Source organism: Triturus cristatus, chromosome 9 (genome assembly GCF_964204655.1).
Source record: "Triturus cristatus chromosome 9, aTriCri1.1, whole genome shotgun sequence".
Classification (NCBI taxonomy): domain Eukaryota; kingdom Metazoa; phylum Chordata; class Amphibia; order Caudata; family Salamandridae; genus Triturus; species Triturus cristatus.
Window position 1 is genome coordinate 776671811 of NC_140592.1, and position 24348 is coordinate 776696158.

The following is a 24348-nucleotide window of genomic DNA, read 5'->3' on the forward strand; positions in this document are numbered from 1 at the left end:
AAGGCTTCTGCATGGTAAGGGAATGCATGGTAAAGGCATGCGTGGTATTATCATACATTCTCTTGAACCCCATATTAAGGGCACCAGAAAGAAAAAAATGTAACTGTAATTCAGAAGACATCACATTAAAAAAAGTAAGACTGGTCTAAACCATCAAGTATTGTTCTTACCGTCCATATTCTTCAGTCCAGTTATACATGTTTTTTGTGAGCCTAATCCACTCGTCTGTGATGAAAGATTTGTCTTTAGCAACCAGTTTTTCACAAGACCCCCACGGCCAAAGGGAATAGCTTGTTTTCCAGGTCGAGTCCCCTTCGTGCAGCCCTATACACACAAATGTTTCTTTCCTGTGAAAAACAGTAAATAACAATCTGTAAATGATGTTCTTTAATTTGTAAACACATTAGTTTATTTATGTTACATGCTTCCAAGTGAGAATCAAATTACATGAAAATGATTTAGATTAAGAAACCTATTTAAATGAAGGACATGCCATAAAGCTGAGTCGACACTCCTGGCAGTGTACACAGCAAATAGATTAAGGTGGAGTGTGTACTGCAGAGTCTGATAAGGTATGTTGGTCACTATGGATCCTCACATCCTGCCTCAGGGGTTGGCTATGGTGGCTAGTAGACTTGCATAGGTGTCATCTACCCTTTTGTAATATGCAGAGTACTCTTTAAGGTCCACTTTATACAGGTCCTATGCGGGATCTTGAAAGTCTTATGTATGAATGTTATTTTGGAAATAGTAATAGGGTGCTTTGTTTGAAAAATTAATGGCGGCAATCCAGCCGCGAAAGCGCACCGCCCCTTATGTCCGGGGGCCAAGGAGACAACGAACTGCTCGGCAGTCTCCCTTTTGGAAAACCAGTCGGCGCAAATGGCATCATCTATCATGTTGGAGGCCCACTGAGGGTTTTTGAAACGGAACAATTGCATGTAAGAGGCCACAACCTACTAAGGAAAAATTATGTAAAGGCACTGTATAAAACAGTACAAACTGAACAATTACGGACTTCCTATCCCAGCATGCAACACAAGTTGTATCATCCAGTCACATGCTGAAGAGTGCCTACTTAAACGCCCGGAAACTGTGCCATTACATCGGATGCCTGTGAACAAGGGGTATGAGGCCCCGAAACGCGTAAGGCTGCAATTTTACTCCCAGAGAAGATGTTGCTGTGCCAATAAAGAGACTGGCTTTGAGTGAGCTTTCGAATCGAGGGTGCTTTGTTTGAAAAATTAATGGCGGCAATCCAGCCGCGAAAGCGCACCGCCCCTTATGTCCGGGGGCCAAGGAGACAACGAACTGCTCGGCAGTCTCCCTTTTGGAAAACCAGTCGGCGCAAATGGCATCATCTATCATGTTGGAGGCCCACTGAGGGTTTTTGAAACGGAACAATTGCATGTAAGAGGCCACAACCTACTAAGGAAAAATTATGTAAAGGCACTGTATAAAACAGTACAAACTGAACAATTACGGACTTCCTATCCCAGCATGCAACACAAGTTGTATCATCCAGTCACATGCTGAAGAGTGCCTACTTAAACGCCCGGAAACTGTGCCATTACATCGGATGCCTGTGAACAAGGGGTATGAGGCCCCGAAACGCGTAAGGCTGCAATTTTACTCCCAGAGAAGATGTTGCTGTGCCAATAAAGAGACTGGCTTTGAGTGAGCTTTCGAATCGAGGGTGCTTTGTTTGAAAAATTAATGGCGGCAATCCAGCCGCGAAAGCGCACCGCCCCTTATGTCCGGGGGCCAAGGAGACAACGAACTGCTCGGCAGTCTCCCTTTTGGAAAACCAGTCGGCGCAAATGGCATCATCTATCATGTTGGAGGCCCACTGAGGGTTTTTGAAACGGAACAATTGCATGTAAGAGGCCACAACCTACTAAGGAAAAATTATGTAAAGGCACTGTATAAAACAGTACAAACTGAACAATTACGGACTTCCTATCCCAGCATGCAACACAAGTTGTATCATCCAGTCACATGCTGAAGAGTGCCTACTTAAACGCCCGGAAACTGTGCCATTACATCGGATGCCTGTGAACAAGGGGTATGAGGCCCCGAAACGCGTAAGGCTGCAATTTTACTCCCAGAGAAGATGTTGCTGTGCCAATAAAGAGACTGGCTTTGAGTGAGCTTTCGAATCGAGGGTGCTTTGTTTGAAAAATTAATGGCGGCAATCCAGCCGCGAAAGCGCACCGCCCCTTATGTCCGGGGGCCAAGGAGACAACGAACTGCTCGGCAGTCTCCCTTTTGGAAAACCAGTCGGCGCAAATGGCATCATCTATCATGTTGGAGGCCCACTGAGGGTTTTTGAAACGGAACAATTGCATGTAAGAGGCCACAACCTACTAAGGAAAAATTATGTAAAGGCACTGTATAAAACAGTACAAACTGAACAATTACGGACTTCCTATCCCAGCATGCAACACAAGTTGTATCATCCAGTCACATGCTGAAGAGTGCCTACTTAAACGCCCGGAAACTGTGCCATTACATCGGATGCCTGTGAACAAGGGGTATGAGGCCCCGAAACGCGTAAGGCTGCAATTTTACTCCCAGAGAAGATGTTGCTGTGCCAATAAAGAGACTGGCTTTGAGTGAGCTTTCGAATCGAGGGTGCTTTGTTTGAAAAATTAATGGCGGCAATCCAGCCGCGAAAGCGCACCGCCCCTTATGTCCGGGGGCCAAGGAGACAACGAACTGCTCGGCAGTCTCCCTTTTGGAAAACCAGTCGGCGCAAATGGCATCATCTATCATGTTGGAGGCCCACTGAGGGTTTTTGAAACGGAACAATTGCATGTAAGAGGCCACAACCTACTAAGGAAAAATTATGTAAAGGCACTGTATAAAACAGTACAAACTGAACAATTACGGACTTCCTATCCCAGCATGCAACACAAGTTGTATCATCCAGTCACATGCTGAAGAGTGCCTACTTAAACGCCCGGAAACTGTGCCATTACATCGGATGCCTGTGAACAAGGGGTATGAGGCCCCGAAACGCGTAAGGCTGCAATTTTACTCCCAGAGAAGATGTTGCTGTGCCAATAAAGAGACTGGCTTTGAGTGAGCTTTCGAATCGAGGGTGCTTTGTTTGAAAAAAAAAAAAAAAAAAAAAAATATATATATATATATATAGCTTTATTCAGAGTTACAACAAACATCCATAAATGCATTTTACACAAATAAAAACAGCAAGCATCAAATTCATTTCACTACATATAAAATAAGCTAAAAAGACAGTATAATCATAAAATTGGAGTATTAAAAATTCATCTTATTAAATTGAATCGAGTACACGTCCAGGGCTTACCAACATAGGGACAAATGAGAAAAAACTACTAGCTGCCCAGAGTTCCATTTCACATTTATACAAATATAAACCTAGAAGTGGTTAAAGTGCAATAATACAATATTATTCATTATGTCTTCCAGCTTTTGTTATGCCCATAAACCTTGATGACCATGCCTCTTTGGTATATAGTCCCATCACTTTGTTCTATATGATACCTCGTGTCATCTTCTTTCTAGCATAAAAAACTGCCCGAAGGATGACATGCGGCAACAGATCTCTAAAGATGGTAGGAATTGCAGGTACAAATAAGTAGGGCGACATTGCTTTAAACTTATCTGTCTTATAATTGGAAGAATATACCGCTTCCTGTATTTAGAATTAAATTTACACAAAAGTGTCCTGCGGCATCCTATCTTCACATGGACAGTTTACCAGATCTGGTGACCAGTCGTTCATAGTGGGAAAGGTACATAGTCTATGAAATATGTCCAGTTTTAGAAGCGTAAGAACAAACATATGATGCAAATTTAAAACAGTCATGAAGTAAGGCTGCATATTAAAAGTGGTTAATATCATTTGATTATGTAAAACAGAAGGTTTATGAAGTTCGGTTATCAAACTAAGATTTACCAGGTGAGCCACCATCTCAATTTTCAGTGTTTTCCTGCTGATGGTGACTAATGTCTCTGGGTTTCGCGAAATATTCTGGGTGGACCATGTCCCCAAAGAACCGTTGGATGAAGATGGGGATATATATGTCATGAGTGATGTAATATGTGACGTCATCACCAGTGCATTGCGGGCGCGCGAGTTATAGTTCGCTCAACTAACTATAACGGGCAAATTTCTCTGGTTTTATACGAGTCAAATGTCCAGCTAACTATAACGTCCCTGAAACCTATGGTTTTTGCAGTGAATTTCAAAGGTTTTTTAAATGTTCATTTCATATTTTAATATTTATGAAACCTATATTTTTTCTTTTTTTGTGTGTAATATTTTGGAACTCTATTATCCTTTTTTGTTTTTAATTTGAAAAATATGTAATGTTTTAGATCTTAAAAAAAAGTATGCATATCGTTTTTAGTTTTTTTGGAGAAAACTGAAGTCCTGTACCAGTAGTGCACCATGCTCCATCAGCACGCCAATCCTATCCGCCATATTGCTAAACTCGTAAAGGATGCGCATTTCGTATCCGACGGGTTTGTGGCACCGCGTTTCGCGTAACATCCTATACGTATGTCGTCGCGCCAGCTGCTACTTTGGTATGCGATGTGTACGCAGTACCAAGCCGTGCCTTACGTCATGTACGTATGGGGTCACGCCCGCTGCGCGTTGCGTATGCGACGAGTGCACGCTGCCAGGCCCTGTGTTAAGTCATAGACGTATGGTGTCGCGCCGGGAACGCAATTCCCTCATTTTTTGGGGGGGCTCAAAACTACATCTAAATAAGTTTATACTGTATATGAGAACAAGCGATAATCTAAAATATTTTAAACATTTATATATTTCTAACTGTAATAAACTTATATTATGGTAATATTTTCTCAATCGCGTCGGGTGCGGCATCCTTGCGCGATTGCCATGTGACCTTAAAGTAAACATTTCATTGGTTCATAACATTTCCCATTGTAACAGTTGGAGGACCCCACCCATTTTTGCCATTCTCTCTACAGCGTTTGATGAGAGACTCCTCTTCTGCTTACAGAGCTTTTTTGAAAACTTTTTGCTATGTACACATATCTGACATTACACACAACATGCAACCATCATCTTCATCAATATTCATGCTCTGTAAAGTAGCCTTCCACCTGTGATAGCCATGCATCTAAAAGCTACATAACATAACTTTTCCCCACTGCCAGAGGTAACATGGTTGCATACGCTGTCCATAGCACAATATAATGTGGTACGGCCCAGGGGCAGTATCAAACATACATAATGAACACACAGACACAGACAGATAGTGGAAGTGGGTACAGGCACGTGTGCTCGACTCCTTTTTATTACCAGGGTTACATATCCAGTGGCATCTGTGCTGGATGCGTGTGGGGCGAGTGTAAAGCAGCCCTCAGGGAATGGTTGCTGCTAGCATCAACTACAACAGTAATCATTGGATCACACACAGAGATTCAATAATAAAAGGGTCAATAGTTTGTGCTGCAGTAAGGTAGGGATACTAGATGTGAAATAATACAGAAAAGATTCGATCGTAAAACAACCATAACTTGTGGTATACTAAGATACAGGCAGTAGATCTGCAATATTCACAAAAAGATAGTACCATAAAGGGTCCATCAGGTCTAGTGCACTTAGATAGCCACATCAAAAGCTTTCAGCATGTGCACAGCCAGCGATGATGCGCGCTGAGGGCAGGCTGTACTTGGAGCAATGTCTGTTGCCTACAACACTACATCATCTGCAATAGCGACCCGATCTGAATAATAAACACTGCTGTCTGCAGTGTAGGCCAGAGAGCGGTTAGCAAGCGCCCACAGCCATGTGGCGTTGACTTGAGCTGCCCAGTTCGCCGTACGGGAAGCAACAAAAACCGTGTGCGGACCCTGTGATGATGCGTATGCGTGGTGCGGACAGAGCGCGATGGAGCAATGTCTTTTGCCTACATGACTGCGTCATCTACAATAGCGACTCGATCTGAATCGTGAACACTGGTGTCTGCAGTGTAAATTGAAGGCAGTAGTGAGCACAGTCCTCCATGAATACTTTTTCTCACGTCCTCTTCACAAAATATAACCTAAATTACTCAAAACTCTGCAATAAATAAATCCAAACAATTCGAATTGCGATCTTTGCTGTCCACTGTGTACACTGTTATTCGGTGTTCTTTACCACTACCAAGAAGAATTTGGTAATTGTACTAGACCTATAAGTCATCTTAAAAAACTTCTTCAAGCAAGTATACTAAAAAGCTATTGTGTATATTTCAATAGACGTTGTAGTTAGTTGCCAACTGGATTCTGTAATTAAACAATCACCACTCCATCTGAATTGTGAGCCCTGCTGACCGCACTGTAGGCTAGGCCAGAGGCAGTTGTCATTAACGCCTCACAGCCACGTGCCGTTGGATTCGGAAGCACGCAGTTCGTTGAACCTGATCGGAGTGGGTACACAGAAATCATCACAAACTTTAACTTCTGACATCCTCAGTCACAGAATCAACATCCCGTTTCACTGTTCCCACCTGCTGTACCACGGTGTACTCCACCGACTGCAGTCAACCAAGCCCAATAATCATGTGCAGCAGTTAGCTATGGAAGCACAGAGTCTGATGCACCTCAACGGAGGGAGTTCTGTCAAAACCAAGCAGCAGCTAATATCGGACATCGTCCATTGTGGGATCAAGACACCGTTCCACTGTTGGGACCTAGAGTTGCTTGCACCTGGTCGAAGCGAGTACCTTCATCTCCACTCTCAGATGTAGTTCTAACATCCTCCATTGTGGGATCAAGACACCGTTCCACTGTCGGTACCTCTTCGACTACTGTGTTAGTAGTATACAGAGCACTCCATGGTGCTGGGCCTCAGGCTGGGCGCGGTCTGCCTGTGTCGCGGTAGCCAGCGTTCATCTCAGGAGCCTTCCCAGCTCGCAGACCTCAGCCCAAAAGCTTCCGCCGGCACGTGGTGTGCCCTCTTTCACATACGACAGTGTCGAAAGGTGAACTGTAGGTCATATGTGCGTCGCAGCGGCCATGACGGTTTCTGAGTAGCAGCAGGCTGAGAGCATTATTCCCGCAGCCACTCTCGCTCACGGCATCAGCCTCATGGCGGTGTAAGCTGCGCAGACCTGACAGACATGTTCGCCATTCCGGAAGAGAACCACACCTAGAGAAACGTGCCTTTTATTCATACCCCTACGCTAGCCTTGCGTATGCTGAGCTAGCCCACTACGCTAAAGATTTGGAGGGGGGGGGGCACGTACGTGCTATGTTTTCGTAATCTTCCCTTCTGACTGTACTATCATGGTTGACCTGTTGACTTCACTCAATAGACCATCAGTAATAGACCATCAGTGTATGTTGACATGTAAATGTCTGTGCTCTGCATACTCAAGTCTCTCCGGCACATCCCCTCAACACTTTGCATTGTATACTTTTATAATCGAGAATCACTTGCCACCTTCGCACATACTTTGCTCTCATCTCTCCCCGCATTGTGTGGCAGAGGTGCCATGCCTTTCTTGGTTTGGTTTGTGTACATGGCTAGCCACGGTTCCCACCGTACGTAGTATCTGCTAGGTGTACATGATGTTTCTCATGTTGTATGTGATTATATAAGGTAGTGCGTTTTATTTACGAGCAGTGGTTTCTCCCATTTCCATATCGCTGTCTTAAAGAGGATACAGAAGTTTTTCTCACAGGTGAAAAGTGCGACCACAATGGCAGTCATTCATTTCTATGCAAGAATGTCCAACAGCACGGCGCTTCTTTTTTTTTTTATAGCAAACTTCATTGCATTTAGATTTAACACAAACTTACATCGGTAGCAGGACCACACATTAGTTTGATACAGGTATACGCAAGTTTTCAGACTGATGCCAAAAGGAATAGATATACCATTGTATGAGGACTAACTTTATCTCTCACGCACTCGAACACTCACGGGGAAAGGAGATTGAACCATTTACCCCATATTCGGCCAAACATCTCAGGACAGCCTCTGGCCGCAAAAAGGGGCTCCTCCTGGGCTCCACACCAATCCACCCCCCGTTTCCAGCACCTCACAGTGGGTGGCCTGGTTTGGGACCACAAGGCGGCAATGTCCCGTTTCACCACCGCCGTTCCCAGTAGGCGTTTATCTGCTTGGGAACCGTCCATGCCCTCCAACACCCCGAGCAGCAGGCGCAGCGGATCAGGGGGAACCACCCAACCGAGGGCGCCCATGAGCTCCTCTTCCACTCCCCTCCAGAACGATTCAATAACGGGGCATTGCCAGACCACATGAAAAGTCCGCAGCGGTATGAGAGCAACGCACGCAGGCTGAGGAGGGCCTCAGATTAGCTTTATATAACCGCACCGGAGTGAGGTAGGCCGTATGTAGGAAATAAAGTTGGGTAAGGCGAAGTTTGGAGGAGGTTGTCAAGGTCTTGGGCGTCATAAGGGTATCCTTCCAGTCCGCCTCCTCCAGGGGACCCAGCCACCCCTCCCAGCGGGTGCGCAGTCGGGCGAGAGACACAGGACCGTTATTAATTAGGGATTTGTAAATTCTCTGCACCCCCCCTCTGCCAAGGTTCCCCATCAACACCTGGGCCTCCAAGGGATTGAACTCTGGAAGGGTAGTAGGGTAGGGAATGTGCACCTGGAGACCGTGTCAAGTTGGAGGTATTTGTAAAACTGTGAGGGAAGGAGAGAGTGACGCTGTTGCAGGTCTGCAAAAGTTCTAATGTGGTCCCCCGCCCAGACGTCCCCCAGAAGCGAAATCCCCATGAGGTCCCAGCGCCGGAAGTCTCGAAGGGAGGAGACCTCTCTCAACCATGCTCCACTCCACAAGGGCGTCTGCCTGGTGAGCTTCCGGTCCCACCGGACGCAATGCAAAGCCGTGTGCCTGGCCAGGAGCACTGACTTAGTGATAGGATCCCGCGGTACTGGACACCCATATAGATAGTCCTGGATCCGTGGAAAGTCCAGGGTTCTAAGTTCCACTTGGTACGCTGGATCCGACCATCCACCTGTGAACCAATCGTGGATCACAATAAGGCGAGTGGCGAGGTAGTAAAGGTGAAGGTTAGTAACCCCTATGCCCCCGTCGTAGGGAGGGATTTGGCAGTGCGGTAGGGACATTCGTTGCACAACGCTTCTAAGCTTACAGCCCCCAATCATGCGTGCTTTCTTAAAAGCACGCCAACTCCCACAATCGGACCAACATTCACACAGCTTTCTAATGGCAGTTATCTGCTTCTTAATAACATGGACTGCTAAGCAATGTAAGCTGGCATACCATATGTCCTTACTGTTTCAAACCGGATAACTTCCTCTGACAATCTCTATTCCTATGCACATATCTGCTAAAGGTGTGGGTTTTTGACTGCTTCATCTATAAATAGCCGGTCTCCCGAACGTACTGGTTTTTAAATAATGCTGCTATCTCGGATTTATCCAACTTACCAGTTTGTTAATGGATAAATTAAATTATATTTTTTATTTTTAAAGTAAGAAAAAGACAACAGAAAGGCAATTCCCCTTACTTCATGTCAGTCATCTGAGAGGTTCTCTATGAATGTTTTTCCTATTGTTCTAACTTGCAAAGAAGCGTCTGTCTGACACAATGCAAATGACAGAGCTTAACATAAGAAATGTATGGGAGCGCTAGGTGGCGCCTGACCGTCATGGAAGCCTTTCACTGAGGCTCCCGGCATCGGTCCCCGCAAATCCTGCTGATTCCTCTCCTGGACAGCCCTGGCCGGCTCGCTCGGAGTGCGGGGGCCTGTGAAGCTGCCCTGCTGCCCCAAACCAAATCCTGGGGCGCTGCGGACATCGGGAGCCTGCCTAGCCGTCGCGGAACCGGACCGACGACGGAAGGTGTCGGCTGTGGAGCCGCGGCTCGGGCGAGCTGGGAAATTTAGCCCGCGGCGCCCACGAGGGGCGCAGGCCTGACCCTGCTGGAGCTGAGGACGCGGCGGCCGCGAGGCTGCCGCGGGTGCTGTTGGCGCTGACCGGGCGCTGCCCTGCTCCGCTGATGCTGTCCGGAGCCCCGGGAGTGCTGGGACGGACCCCCCCAAGCGGCAGATCAGGCGGTGAGTGCGGCTGGCAGCGACCGCTTCACCGGGGCAACTGTGGGGTTGGGTGTGAAGGGGAGACCCCCCCCATCGGGCCGTGCGTCGGCGGCCGGGGGACCCGGGCCCCCAGCCCCCCCCCCTTCTCCCTCCCTTCTCCTTCTGGCTGCAGCGCGGAACCGGCTCCATCGGCCCAAGACTGATTGCGGACTCCGGGTGCGGGGGGGGCCTTCCTTGACTCGGGTCGCACATCGGCGGCCGGGGGTGTGTGTGCTGTCCCCCCCCCCCTTCCATCGCTTGGGCCCCCGGCTGAGGACCCCGACAAGTGGCACTGTGCCCCCCCCTGGGAACCGCGGGGAGACTGAACTGGCGAACCGTCCCCTTGGAGAGGTGGGCTGAGACAGGGGTTGCGGCCTTGCGACTACCGGCTGAGGGGCCCCCGAGTGGCAGACCGGTGGCCTGGAACTGGGAACTACGTTGCTGGGCCTCGCTTTGTTGAGGGGAGCCTGTGGGCGCACCTGCGACCAGGGGCTGGACGGGCAGTCCCGCTGAGATGCCCATCGGGGCTTGACCGTTGAGGCTGGTGGTACCCAGCCGTTTCCAGCCGCGGGACCTCCCAGCCATGCCTCCTGCTGGTCCCACGGCAGCCTGAGCACCCGTTGCCATCCCGCAGGTGTATCGCCAGCCCGCCGCCCTCCTCCGCTGACGGCCGCCCCAGAAATGGGTAAGGACAGGGCCACCAAGCCGGCGTCCGGGGCCACCCAAACCAGGATGGACAGATTCACGACCTCCGACAAGGGGCCCGGGCTCACGGGCGAACAGGTCCCGACTCCCGCTACAGACCTGGCTGCCATCCTGCAGGCCATCAACTCATCCCGCGCCTCTCTCGAGGGCATGGTGGGAGAGGTCAAAGTGGACGTCGCTCTTCTCCGGCAGGATCTGAGGAATGCCACCGCCCGCATTTCGGAAGCCGAGTCCCGGATATCCACGGCTGAGGATGACATCCGCCATCTACAAGACCAGGTTCGGGAGCTGACCACCCACTCTAAGGAGCTACACCGCCGGGTCGAGGATGCAGAAAACCGCGCTCGGCGCAGCAACCTGCGCTTAGTGGGATTCCCGGAGGGAGTCGAATCGGGCCGGGCGGACGACTTCATGGAGCGCTGGTTCCGGTCCTGGATGCCGGCGGACAGCCTGTCGGCTTCGTTCGTGGTGGAGAGAGCCCACCGCTCCCTGGCCCCCAGGCCCCCCGGTGCGCCACCCCGGCCGTTCATCCTCAAGCTCTTAAATTTCCGTGACCGCGATGCCATTCTCCACGAAGCCCGGCGCACGGACGCCCTTCACTACCAAAACCACAAAATCATGGTATTCCCGGACTACACCCGCGAAGTCCAAGAGCTGCGTCGCTCCTACACTGAAGTGAAGCAAAAGCTGCGCTCCCTGGGACTCCAATACCAGCTCCAGTTCCCGGCCCGCCTCCGGGTCGTCTTCCAGCACAAGACTCTTTTCTTCGATACCCCGCGGGCGGCCTGGACCTGGTTGACGGAGGAGCACCCCCTGCAGCGCTCTGGGCGCGGATCGCCTACGGGTACGCGGGGGGAACGGGGGAGGCCCCGGACATCGAAGACCCGTTGGCGGCACCGCACATTACCCCGGGAGCGCACAACAGGGGAGGCGATCACCACGCGCTCTGGGGGACGGCCACGCCGGGGATCGAGAACCTCCTCTGCCTCACCGGCCGCACACGCCAGTCCCGTGGCAGATGGGCGGCGGGCCGTGCCACCCCGGCTCACAGGCCCTGCAACCCAACCGGCCGAGTTGGTGGACACTTTGGACCTCTCTCGCAGCCCTAACATTTGACTTTCTTTGCCTCTTTTGGGGGAGGGGGGGGGGGTGGGGGGGTGCCTGGGCGGGGGGTGGAATGCTCCGCTGTCAGTGTTGCTCTTGGCCAGGGCAGGTAAATCAGGCTTGACTTTCGATGTATCAGGGGTCCACTAGCGCTCAAGCCCAAGCGTTTTAGTTTGGTGGTTCTTCCATTTGGTTCGGGCGACAGATGCTTCCGTTTTCGAAGTATAGGGTGGGGGGTGGGGGGTTGGGGTTGGTTTGGGGTTGTTTCTTCCTCGTTGGGGAGATTCTGTTGGTGGGGGATGACTCCCTCTTATCTGTTGTGCTAAGGTATCATGTACTGTTTGACCTGCTCTCTCACCCGATGTTCCGCTGTCCTTCCTCTCTAGGGGCCTGCTCAGACGCGCCTCCACTGGCCCCCTCTTCTGTCTTCGACTATGGATGACCCACCTGTCCCTAGGGCCGCCATGCGCATACTATCCTGGAACGTCAATGGTCTTCTGGACCGTTTTAAACGCATGGCGGTCCTCAAATATGCGCAACGTGCAGAGATCGATGTGCTCCTCCTCCAGGAGACTCACCTGTTGGGTAACAACTGCCCCTTCCTCGGCCGTTACGGTTATGACAGGGTATGGCATTCAGGTTTTGCACGGGGATCCCGAGGGGTGGCCATTTTGCTTCGCAAGTCCTTCCCCTTTGTCCTGACCCGGGTGCTTTTGGACCCCCAGGGTATGGTAGTGGTGGTATGTGGCACTCTGGAGGGGCGACCCCTTACCCTGATGTTCCTCTACGCGGCGCCGTCCCTCCTGCCGTCGGCCCTCTCTCACGCAGCGGGTATCCTCCCGACACTCCCGGCAGGTTCCCTCATTCTCGGCGGGGACTTCAACGCTGTCTACTCGCCCCACCTGGACTCGACGGATCCGGTCTCCCTGACCCGCGTCGCCCGTGCACAACAGCTCTCATCCTGGGCTGAATCACAGGGCCTCTGCGATGTCTGGAGGATCTGGCACCCGCAGACGCGCCAATACACCCAATCGTCGGCGGCCCACCACTCCCATGCCCGGATCGACCTCATCTTCGTACCATCCACCGATTGCGCGGGGGTGCGGGACGTACGCATTCTCCCGAGGGGCCTTTCGGACCACTCGCCAGTGCTCCTCGCTCTCGGCCCCCCCCCCCCCCCTCTCTGCCCGCCCGATGTGGCGTTTGAACGCCTGGTTCCTCCACGACAAGGCTTTTCGGGAGGCGGTCGGGGGCGAGATAGCCGACTACTACTCTCACAATGAGGGCTCTGTCATCTCCCCTGCCGTCCTGTGGGAGGCCGGTAAGGCGACTGTTCGGGGCGCCGCTAAAGGGCATCTGCAACGCCAACGGCGGGCTCAATCCCAGAAGCTCGCGGAATGCGAGGCCCAAGCCTTGGAACTGGAGCATAGTCTGGGGGACTTGGATGATGCCGCACGGTCTCGTCGCTTGGCCTTCCTGCGGGAAGAGATTCGCCTACACTCCCTGGAGGCGGCGAAGATTCTATGGCGCTCCTCGGTGGCCCGGGTGTACGGTTGGGGAGACAAAAACGGCACTCTTCTCCACCGCCTGGCGACCTATCCCCGGGCGGGCAGGATCATTCCAGCCATCGCGGACCCTACGGGTGGCGTCCACACGGCCTCGGTGGCGATAGCCCAGGCGTTCGCTGACTATTATTCCCAGCTGTACCGTCTCCGGCCGTCCACGCTCTCCCTAGAGGAGTTGCTGGGGACGAGCGAGGCGACGCTTGCGCGGCTGCAGCCTGAGGTTTCTGAGACCCTTGATTCACCGATCGAGCTGCAGGCGATTGAAGAGGCGATCGGCCGCCTGGCACCTGGGAAGACCCCGGGACCCGACGGGTTCCCCCAGGAGTACTACGCTCACTATCGTGAGACTCTGGCCCCGAGGCTTCGGGACCTCTTTGCGGCCGTGGTGGAGACGGGTTCGTTCCGGCCCGAAACGGACACAGCAACCATAGTTGCCCTCCCCAAGACACAGCCTCCCTCGCGGTCCTGCTCCGACTACCGGCCGATATCCCTTATCAACACCGAACTCAAAATCTATGCTACGGTCCTGGCGCAGCGGTTGCGCCCATCGCTCGCCTCCCTGGTCCACCCGGATCAATGTGGCTTTATGCCGGAGCGGGGGACCAGACACTGCCTGTGGCGCCTACACCTCGCGATGGCGCACCGCGGCCGCCTTTCCCCCTATCTGGCCCTCCTCTTGGTCGACTTTGAAAAGGCCTTCGACTCCGTGGGATGGGCGTACTTAGGTGACGTCCTGGAGCGTATGGGCTTCGGTCCCCGGTTCCGTGCCATGGTAACGGTCCTGTATGCGCACCCGCGGGCCCGTGTGTTGGTCAATGGGGCTCTATCTCGCCCGTTTCCCATAGGTCGGGGGACGCGCCAGGCATGTCCGCTCTCGCCCCTCCTTTTCGCTCTGGCCATGGAACCCCTGGCGGTGCTGATTCGCGCGGATCCCGTTCTTCGCGGATAGGAATGGCCAGATGTGGCCCCCGATAAGATCGCCCTATACGCGGACGATGTCCTTATCTATCTTTCGGATCCAGCGACCTCGGGACCCCAGGTCCGCCGGATCCTCCATCGGTTTGGCCAAGCATCGGGTCTTCATCTGAACCCCAAAAAATCCGTTCTAGTCCCGCTACACCCGTCGCGGGAATGTTTCGACTGGCAATCGGATATTCCCCTCCGGAGACTCTCCTTTAAGTACCTGGGGATCTGGGTCACCCTCCTTCCGGAACTCTGCTGGGCCCTCAATGTGGCTCCAGTAGTCAACAAAACCAGATCAGATATGCTCCGGTGGCAGTCCCTCCCATTGAATCCGCTAGGGAGAGTCGCTCTATATAAGATGATGATCCTCCCCAAGTTTCTTTACATGCTACAAAACACTCCATGCCCTTTTCCGCGCCCGTGGTTTCGAGAACTGGATAAGATGGTGACCAAATTCCTCTGGGGCGGCGGTAGGCCTCGGCTGGCCTTGGATCGATGCAGGGTCCCCTCCTATGACGGCAGCCTGAGCATGACTAACCTCTACCTTTATTATCTGGCCACCCAGCTACTGGTGATCCATGACTGGTTCTCGGGGGGCTGGGGCGACCCGGCTTATCGACTCGAGGTGCACTGCCTCGAGTTCTCCTCCATCCAAAACATGCTCTATGGCACAACGGTCCCCCTGTCACTCCCCGACGTCGTGCGGGCTCCCTTTCTCGCGTGGCGCGCGGCCTTGCGGCACACCAGATGGTCGGGGACGTCCACGCAACTCACTCCGCTTTGGCACGGGACATGGCTGCGGGAGGTAGTGGGACTAGCGGGCTTTCGGCAGTGGGATCTTCTTGGTATCTCCTGTCTGGGCGATTTATGGCGTGGGAGACGCATGTGTTCCTTCCAGGAGCTTCAGACCCGCTTCTCGCTGCAGCCCTCTCAATTCTACCGCTACCTTCAATTGCGCCACGCGGTCCGGGCTCACGTCCCTCTAGACTCCAGACTGCCTTCCCATAGCCCACCTGAGGCTCAGGTGATGTTGGGGTATCTGGGGAAGGGGGGTATATCCCGCATTTATAAATCCCTGATTAACAATACCCCGGTGGACTGGAGCGGGCTCAAACAGCGATGGGAGGCCTGGGTGGGACCCCTGGATGAGGCGGACTGGAGGGACGCCCTTATGGGCCCTCGGTCGCTTACCACCTCCGCTAGGCTGCGGCTCATCCAAATCTATTACCTCCACACTGCCTATCTGACTCCGGACCGCCTGTATCGTGCGGGCCTCCGTGTGGACGCCTCCTGCACTCGTTGTGGGGTGGCTCCGGCGGATTTTTTCCATATGGTGTGGTCTTGTTCCCGTCTGGAGGACTACTGGGCAGCGATCGAAGCCGAGCTAGCGGAGGTCCTGGGATGGGAGGTTCCCCACGAGCCTAGAATGGCCCTGCTGGGCATCATGGACGGGATGGACGGGTCCCGTAACGAGAAGTACTTCCTCGCCACTGCCCTTATGGTGGCTAAGAGAGATATAGCGGCAGTGTGGTCACAGCCGGACCCGCCCAGAGTGGCTACTTGGAGTAGAGGGGTGGATTGGTGTGCGGCCCAGGAGCGGTCGCTCTATGCTGCACGGGGCTGCCCCAAAAAATTCCGCAAGATATGGGGGAAATGGCTGGGGGGCCTGTTTTGAAGGGTGGGGGCGCAGAGGGTGGGGACGGAGGATGGGGGAGGAAGGGAGGGTCTTTGCGATTGTTTATTGATGCTTCCCCGATTGAAGTTACTGATGCCTTGTTCAATGCACTGATGTATATCATTCTTGATACTGTTCCTTATGCCGCAAAACACAATAAAAATTTGTTTATCAAAAAAAAAAACCATAAGAAATGTATAAAACTTTGAATACATCTTATGATCCGCTTCATATAATTACTTCATTATTTTTATAGGGCGGGGTCTCCTCAACCTGAGTTAGTTGCTGGGTGAGGTGAAGTCTATATCTCACACAAGACAGGTGAGTGCACTGTTTTCCATTTGATATGACGGTGCAGTAACTCAACAGGCACAAGTAGAGCCTTTGAAATACATGTAATTGTAAAGAACACTGAAAACCGTTTAATGATTGCAGAAAAAGATTATATATGTTTGTATCTTACAGGAGTGAAGAGTAGCCTGCTTGTTCAGAGATTTCACCATATAAGGTTGTACTTGATGGCAACTTTTTGAGCACTTTTCATTCATTTTTCACATTTTCGCAGTAGCCGTTTATTATTTGCGTCCTGAAGAAAGCCGGGGCAAATGGCCCTTAAGGCTGAAACTAGTTGATCTATTGTGAAGCAGCCTATTTGTTGAAAGTTGCTTTAACACTATTTTAATAGGATTGGCAGAGAGATATGTATTAAAGTTCCTTTTTTTTCTCTCCCAACTCCCTTTTGAACTCTCACTCAATTGCACTGCACCAGATTTTCTCTTACACAAGAGTTGATTTACCATTTTTTGCTAAATCTTGACCATATCGGTCGCTGTTTGTCTCTGAGTGCATTTCCTTTTGGCACTATTTCTATGGCCTAGTCGCAATCTTTGCTACATGATTTCCCTCTATGCTATGAGGAGCAGTATCAAGATGAAAGGATATCCAAGTGATGACACTGGCCTCTCTTGGTAGTTGATGGAAATCCTATGAATCCGCGAAGGCTTTTTCCTTTCTTCTCTTCTCTCACCTACATTACTGTTCTCTAAGGACTGTCGTTGGTGATTATAGTCTGCAAAGGTGTGATGATTAAGGTTTCTTTGATCTCTATAGTTTGTTTTTTTAGACCACCAGATTCCTTTTTGGAGTTTTTGCTAAATGTATTGGGGATTGAATCTGTAGTTTGGTCATTAAACTCATCCCTAGGACCCTTTTTCTCCCTCTTGGTAGACATATTGTATGTTCTTGAGCAGCTGAAGGCTGGGGGGTATTTTTTAAATAACCGACTACCTATAGCTTCTGGATAGTTAATCAGTAAAACAGTGCTACATTATAAGAACTATATGCTTCTGTTGAACAAAGGGAAGACATTCTAGACACTTTTTCTGACATGGCTGAGTTTAGTGGTCTTGCATACGATGATACTTTTTATCAATCTATACTGGACACTACACCAAGTATCCTAGATAGCATTCCTAACCCTACAGTTGCCAATGTAGATGATTGGGGCAAAGAGAGGATTTAAAAAAAATCTCATTCTCGCACAGTAATACACGGTGCCATTATGGCAGAATATTTGCGAGGGAATTGTGTGCCTCCAGGTCTTATTGTCACTAATGTTCCTCGTCTATTTTTACAAGACAAGAGGTTTCTGAAAGATTGGTTTCTAATAGCCTGGCGCTGCACGCGCGACTGGGTAATCCTTATAATCAGTACAGCTAAACGGATAGCTGATGCTATCCTGGTAGAGATACAAGTTACAGAGGCACAAATTAAAACTACCATCACTAGCACTCTGTTTAAAAAACATCAAGATGAATCGAATAAATCTAACAAAGAATTCAAAGACACAATTTTGATATCAAAAATTGAGAAATTCAAGAAAGACCTGGCAGAATTCAAACATGAGGTTGTTTATCCATATACCAGCGAGGATTACACTCCACCAGAGTTTAATAAGAAAGGCAAGAGATATGGCTCTACATACTCAGGTAGTAGCTCTGAAGACAATCTTAGTGAATCCGATTTTCCTGATACTAATAGACAACAGTTCAGAGGGCGTGGAAGGAGACCACTCTGGAGAGGTCATGCAGCACCACACTTCCAACAATGGTGGCCTCCGACACCATGGGGTTTCCCTCCACAACATTTCCAACCACCTAATGCACCGTACCAGATGTATTCACAAGACTTTAACAACCAGTCTTTTTAAGGGTCAGGTCCAGGCAGAACAAGAGGCAGAAGAAGAAATCGACAATCCCAAGTTCACTGGAATCAACCACCACTGGTGGCCCCACAGATGAACACTCGCAGCAAATCCAAGCAGAACCAACAACAACTAGGACAGAACCCAGAAGAGACCGGATAGTTAATCTGAGTAAAAAAAAATTGACTATAGAAGAAGAAAAATTCGTTTACAGCATTTCTTTAAAGATAAAGAAAAGACACTTCCATTGATTGATACAACCAGTACGGGTCTTAAGAAACGCTCTACGTTCAATCCTCCTACACAGAACATTCCACCCCAAGAACTAACGTTTGAGAGAGCAGTACAAGAAGAAATTACTACTCTGTGTACCAACAAGAGAAGGAGTTATAGCAATCTACCTAAGAAAGAACAAGATGCACTTCGTACACTCACTGAGGATAGAGAAATCACAATTAAGCACGCAGACAAAGGCGGTGCTATTGTGATTTTAGACACGAATGCTTACCGAACGGAATGTCTGAGACAACTGGACGATAAGAGATTTTACCGTCCTTTAAAAGAAGATGCTTCAGAAAGAATTGGCAAAGTCATCACCGTAATAGTGCAAGAAGCACTGAATGAAGGTTGGATAACATCACAAGAAGGTGCATTCCTTCAAACAACTTATCCGGTTATTCCATACTTCTATACATTACCTAAAATACACAAGACTCAAAGGCCACCTCCAGGCAGACCCATAATATCAGGGATTGGTTCCTTGTTGGATCCTTTATCTACTTTTGTAGATTTCTTTTTGAGGCCATTAGTGAGAAAGATGCCAACTTATCTTCAAGACACTAAAGATGTATTACGACTTCTTCCAACAGTAGAATTCGACTCGGAGCAAGATTTACTTGTTTCCTTTGATGTCGAATCACTGTACACTTCGATTCCACAAGATGAAACGCTAGAGACCATTGCCTCCATCTTGAGTGACGCAAATCTAGATTCCATCACTCCGGTTCATTTTATTATGTCCCTGGCACAACTAGCCATGAAGGAAAATTTATTTATGTACGAAGAGAAGATTTATTTGCAAGTCTCAGGTACGAGTATGGGAAGCATTTTTGCACCAAGTTTGGCGAATCTGTATGTCCACAGATTCGAACAAGAACATGTCTTAAATGAGGACAACCCCTTCCATAGGTCGATCAGGCTATGGAAGAGATACATTGACGACATTCTAGTGGTATGGCGAGGAGATCGGGAATCGGTTGTACTTTTTCAGGAATGGCTTAATACACGTAATACGTTTTTGAGGTTCACTCTCAAGGTACACCAAATCAGGATAGCCTTCCTGGATCTATCCATTTTTGTAACAGCAACTGGTTTAGCTAGTGAACTTTACCGGAAACCCATGGCCCGCAAGTCCTTGCTAAGATATGATAGTCAACATCCAAAGGCCTTACGTGATAATCTGCCGTTTGGCCAATTTCTACGATTGAGACGAAATTGTTCAACTCTTGAACTATACAAACAACATGCTTATGATCTGTCCAATCAATTGACAGAAAAACTATACCCAAAGAAACTAATAAAAAATGCTTGTAAACGGGCTACCAATAATCATAGAGATGCGTTGCTAGAAGAAAAAATTGAGAAACCATCTCTAGGGCGCTTGACTTTTGTGAATACCTTTAGTACACTCACGAATGGCATCCAGAGATGCATTCGGAAAAACTGGCGACTACTAAATACCTGTAACCAAAAGATTCCAATGCCCCTGTTTTCTTTCAAAAGAGGTCAGAATCTACGTGATAAGCTGGTGAATACACGTACAAAAGAACTTGAATTAAGAAAAAAGTGGGTACTCTGTGGGACTTACCGTCTGTCCAAGGTCATTTTCCCTGTGGGACATGTGCAATCTGCCCACAAACCAAACGTTCAAAAACCATCGATGTAGGTACAACCAGGCCGTGGATACAAAAGCCTTTTTCCAATTGTGATAGTGATAACTTAATTTACTTATTACAATGCCCCTGCAAGCTTCAATATGTGGGGATGTCAACTCGCAAAGTAATATTGAGGATGCTAGAACATAAAAGCACTTTTAGATGCAGAAAGACTAATACCAGGCTGACAAGACATTTTGTTGAATCAAACCATCAAGGAGATGATTTCACATGGACGGTGTTGGAAAAACCTTTCATACCATCCTATATCAGTGATAAGGCGAAATTCCTTTTCAACAAAGAACAACGATGGGTCTTTAAACTGCAAAGTGATAGTAAAGGCTTGAATGATTCTATCCCTTGGACGGCTTTATAAAAGCTTAGATCTCTCCTGAATCCATACAGTGTATAATTACCCACTAAAACTCAGTGAATCTGTCTTAAACTCATTAAGTCCTCTTGGTTTTTTTGTTTCTTGGTCTGTGAGAATATTTTTCTCCAATACAGGAAATAGACGAGATATGAGATTGTCACCACAAGTAGACATAACACAGTGAAACCACACCCTAATAACAATTACACCTATTGTATGTAACACAATATAATAAGAGTGCCAGACAAATGTTATATCGTTTGGTGCACACGCATACATAGAGATACAGGGCTTTGAGAAATGACTTTTTCTATATGCCTTACAGTGGCAAGAATGGAGGTTTATGCTAACTGACAGCTGTCGATAAAGCTGTTTCAAATAACGAAAGTGAATATTGAAAGAACTACTACTTCCTTGTTCTATGACGTCATGTTGTAGTCCAACGTGACGTCATTTAGAAGTGCCGGGACATACACTGCACGTTTTAAAAAACATGGCAGGTCGCAACCTCGGCACCTCCCACAAACTCAGGAGAGTTCGAGGCACCGACGGAGAGGTGAGAGGCGAAGTTGCACGCTGCTCCTATTACTTTATCTTGTTTTAGGTATTTGTGCCTTAATGCTATCGCCACGTAGATAACAGATGCAGGTTACCAGCAAGCGGGAAACACTGCCCTCGTTATTATTCGACAGAGAGAGCCGTGTTACCAGATACATTGAGGCAGTGTTTGGCTGTATATATCTGCTAATAACAATTACACCCACTATAGGTAACAGGATACAAGAAGAGTGTCAGACAAATGTTAACATACCATGGCAAAGTAAATGCATAAACTCATAAGCAACATCGTATGGTGCACACGCATACATAGAAACACAGTGTTTTGAGAAATGACTCTTTCCTTATGCCTCACAATGGCAGTAATGGGGGGTTTATTTTAATTGACAGCTATCGATAAAGTTGTTTCAAATAACGAAAGCTAATATTGAAAGAACTACTACTTCCTTGCTCTATGACATCAGTTTGTATTCCGACGCGACGTCATTTAGTAGTGCCGTAACATACACGGCGCGTTAAAAAACATGTCAGGTCGCAACTTCGGCACCTCCCACAAACTCAGGAGAGTCCGAGACACCGACGGAGAGGTGAGTGGCGGAGTTGCACGCCGCTCGCATTATTCGACATGGTTTTAGGTATTTTGCCTTACCGCTACCGCCACGCACATAACAGAGGCCGGTTACTAGTAAGTGGGAAACATTACCCGCGTTATGTTACAATCAAATGACGGAGAGAGCCGTGTTACCAGATAAATTTTGTTGGCGTTTGACTGCACATATCTGCTAAAGGTGTGGGTTTTTGACTGCTTCATATATCACGAACGTACTGGTTTTTAAATAATGCTGCTATCTCGGATTTATCCAACTTACCAGTTTGTTAATGGATAAATTAAATGATATTTTTTATTTTTTAAATTTAAAGTAAGAAAAAGACAACAGAAAGGCAATTCCCCTTACTTCATGTCAGTCATCTGAGAGGTTCTCTATGAATGTTTTTCCCTATTGTTCTAACTTGCAAAGAAGCGTCTGTCTGACACAATACAAATGACAGAGCTTGACATAAGAAATGTATAAAACTTTGAATACATCTTATGATCCGCTTCATATAATTACTTCATTATTTTTATAGGGCGGGGTCTCCTCAACCTGAGTTAGTTACCGGGTGAGGTGTAGTCTATATCTCACACAAGACAAGTGAGTGCACTGTTTTCCATTTGATATGACGGTGCAGTAACTCAACAGGCACAAGTAGAGCCTTTGAAATACATGTAATTGTAAAGAACATTGAAAACTGTTTAATGATTGCAGAAAAAGATTATATATGTTTGTATCTTACAGGAGTGAAGAGTACCCTGCTTGTTCAGAGATTACACCATATAAGGTTGTACTTGATGGCAACTTTTTGAGCACTTTTCATTCATTTTTCACATTTTCGCAGTAGCCGTCTATTATTTGCGTCCTGAAGAAAGCTGGGGCAAATGGCCCTTAAGGCTGAAACTAGTTGACCTATTGTGAAGCAGCCTATTTGTTGAACGTTGCTTTAACACTATTTTAATAGGATTGGCAGAGAGATATGTATTAAAGTTCCTTTTTTTTCTCTCCCAACTCCCTTTTGAACTCTCACTCAATTGCACTGCACCAGATTTTCTCTTACACAAGAGTTGATTTACCATTTTTTGCTAAATCTTGACCATATCAATCGCTGTTTGTTTCTGAGTGCATTTCCTTTTGGCACTATTTCTATGGCCTAGTCGCAATCTTTGCTACATGATTTCCCTCTATGCTATGAGGAGCAGTAGCAAGATGAAAGGATATCCAAGTGATGACACTGGCCTCTCTTGGTAGTTGATGGAAATCCTATGAATCCGCGAAGGCTTTTTCCTTTCTTCTCTTCTCTCACCTACATTACTGTTCTCTAAGGACTGTCGTTGGTGATTATAGTCTGCAAAGGTGTGATGATTAAGGTTTCTTTGTTCTCTATAGTTTGTTTTTTTAGACCACCAGATTCCTTTTTGGAGTAATCTCTATTCCTACCCACACAAAGTAACTCCCAAAGTTCAACTTGGCCTTCAATACCTACTTTGAAAACATATTTTATTAAACGGAGCAAACTGAAAGCGCTTTTGTTTCAAACAGAAGTGTCCCTCACTTCTCCAAAAGTAATTTATCGAATGCAGATAGCACGAACTTCAAGTAAAATACACTCCCTTGAAATACGAACCTCCCATTCAACTTTGTGAATTGTTACACAATTTTCAATACATCTGACATTTGAGGTCTGGCACACTTTTTTAACATTGTCTCCTCCAGCCTTCTCACAGGCTTTCAAACTGTTTTTAGTCTAATACCAGACTTCATTCATTCGATCATCTCTGGAATAACAGCAACAGTGCCCATAATTTTCGACTTGGTTGCGGCCATCCTACTACTATTTTGGCTTGTTAAAAATGGCTAAGCTCCCTGTGGTAACAAGCATCTCCGACAAAATACGCCTCTACGCAAAGCTACATCAATACCATTAAAAAATGGAACAACTTTTCGGCTGCCTGCCTCTATTATCGGAACCAGCTACAACATGACATTTATTTACCCATATACAATCTGCGTGCAACCATCTTTTTATTGCAAAACTTGCCCAATCGACTGGCGAATGGATCTATGCCTTGCCAACATCCCAGCAAACGCTCCCGATATCCAGCAGGTAATGGAGTATTTTGAAAACCATGAACTTGATTGTTCGGGCAGTGGAGCAATGGCAGATGCAACGCAAAAAGGTATCCTGGCGGAATGGGATTTCTGCGCAGCCGCGAAAGATCTCCTGCAACGTGCGAACTTTGACAACATCGCAGATTGCCTGCCAATTCAAATTGCCGCTCCAACATTCGAGGAACATTACTGTCCCTTCGAGGATATGAATTGGATCGCTTCGCTTTTCTCACACGATGGCAACAATCGCCTCTTGGAACATTACACATCTCAAGCTGCTGAAGAATTTCCGGACTGCAATCTCCAAGACTTGTAAGAAATTCACTTTATTCTTGGATTGATTTTTTCCAACTTTTTTGACATTTTCCTATTAAATTTTTTAATACACTTCAATTGAACTATTTTCATATAATAACTGTCTAAGTATGCTTAGGCATTTGAACTCTGTTTTCATTATTGGCCCTTACCTCTCCACACTAACCAG

The 24348-nt window shown here is 48.2% G+C and overlaps 1 protein-coding gene across 2 annotated transcripts in view; it reads right to left on the minus strand.

The window, feature by feature from the left end:
* The window catches only part of TMEM260 (transmembrane protein 260), a 459752-nt gene that overhangs the window by 66636 nt on the left and 368768 nt on the right, over window positions 1–24348 (minus strand). For both annotated transcript variants that reach the window (XM_085626148.1, XM_085626147.1), the window contains one exon: window positions 171–347. In XM_085626148.1, coding sequence (XP_085482274.1) covers window positions 171–347 — 177 coding nt within the window. The remainder of the gene's footprint in view (window positions 1–170; window positions 348–24348) is intronic.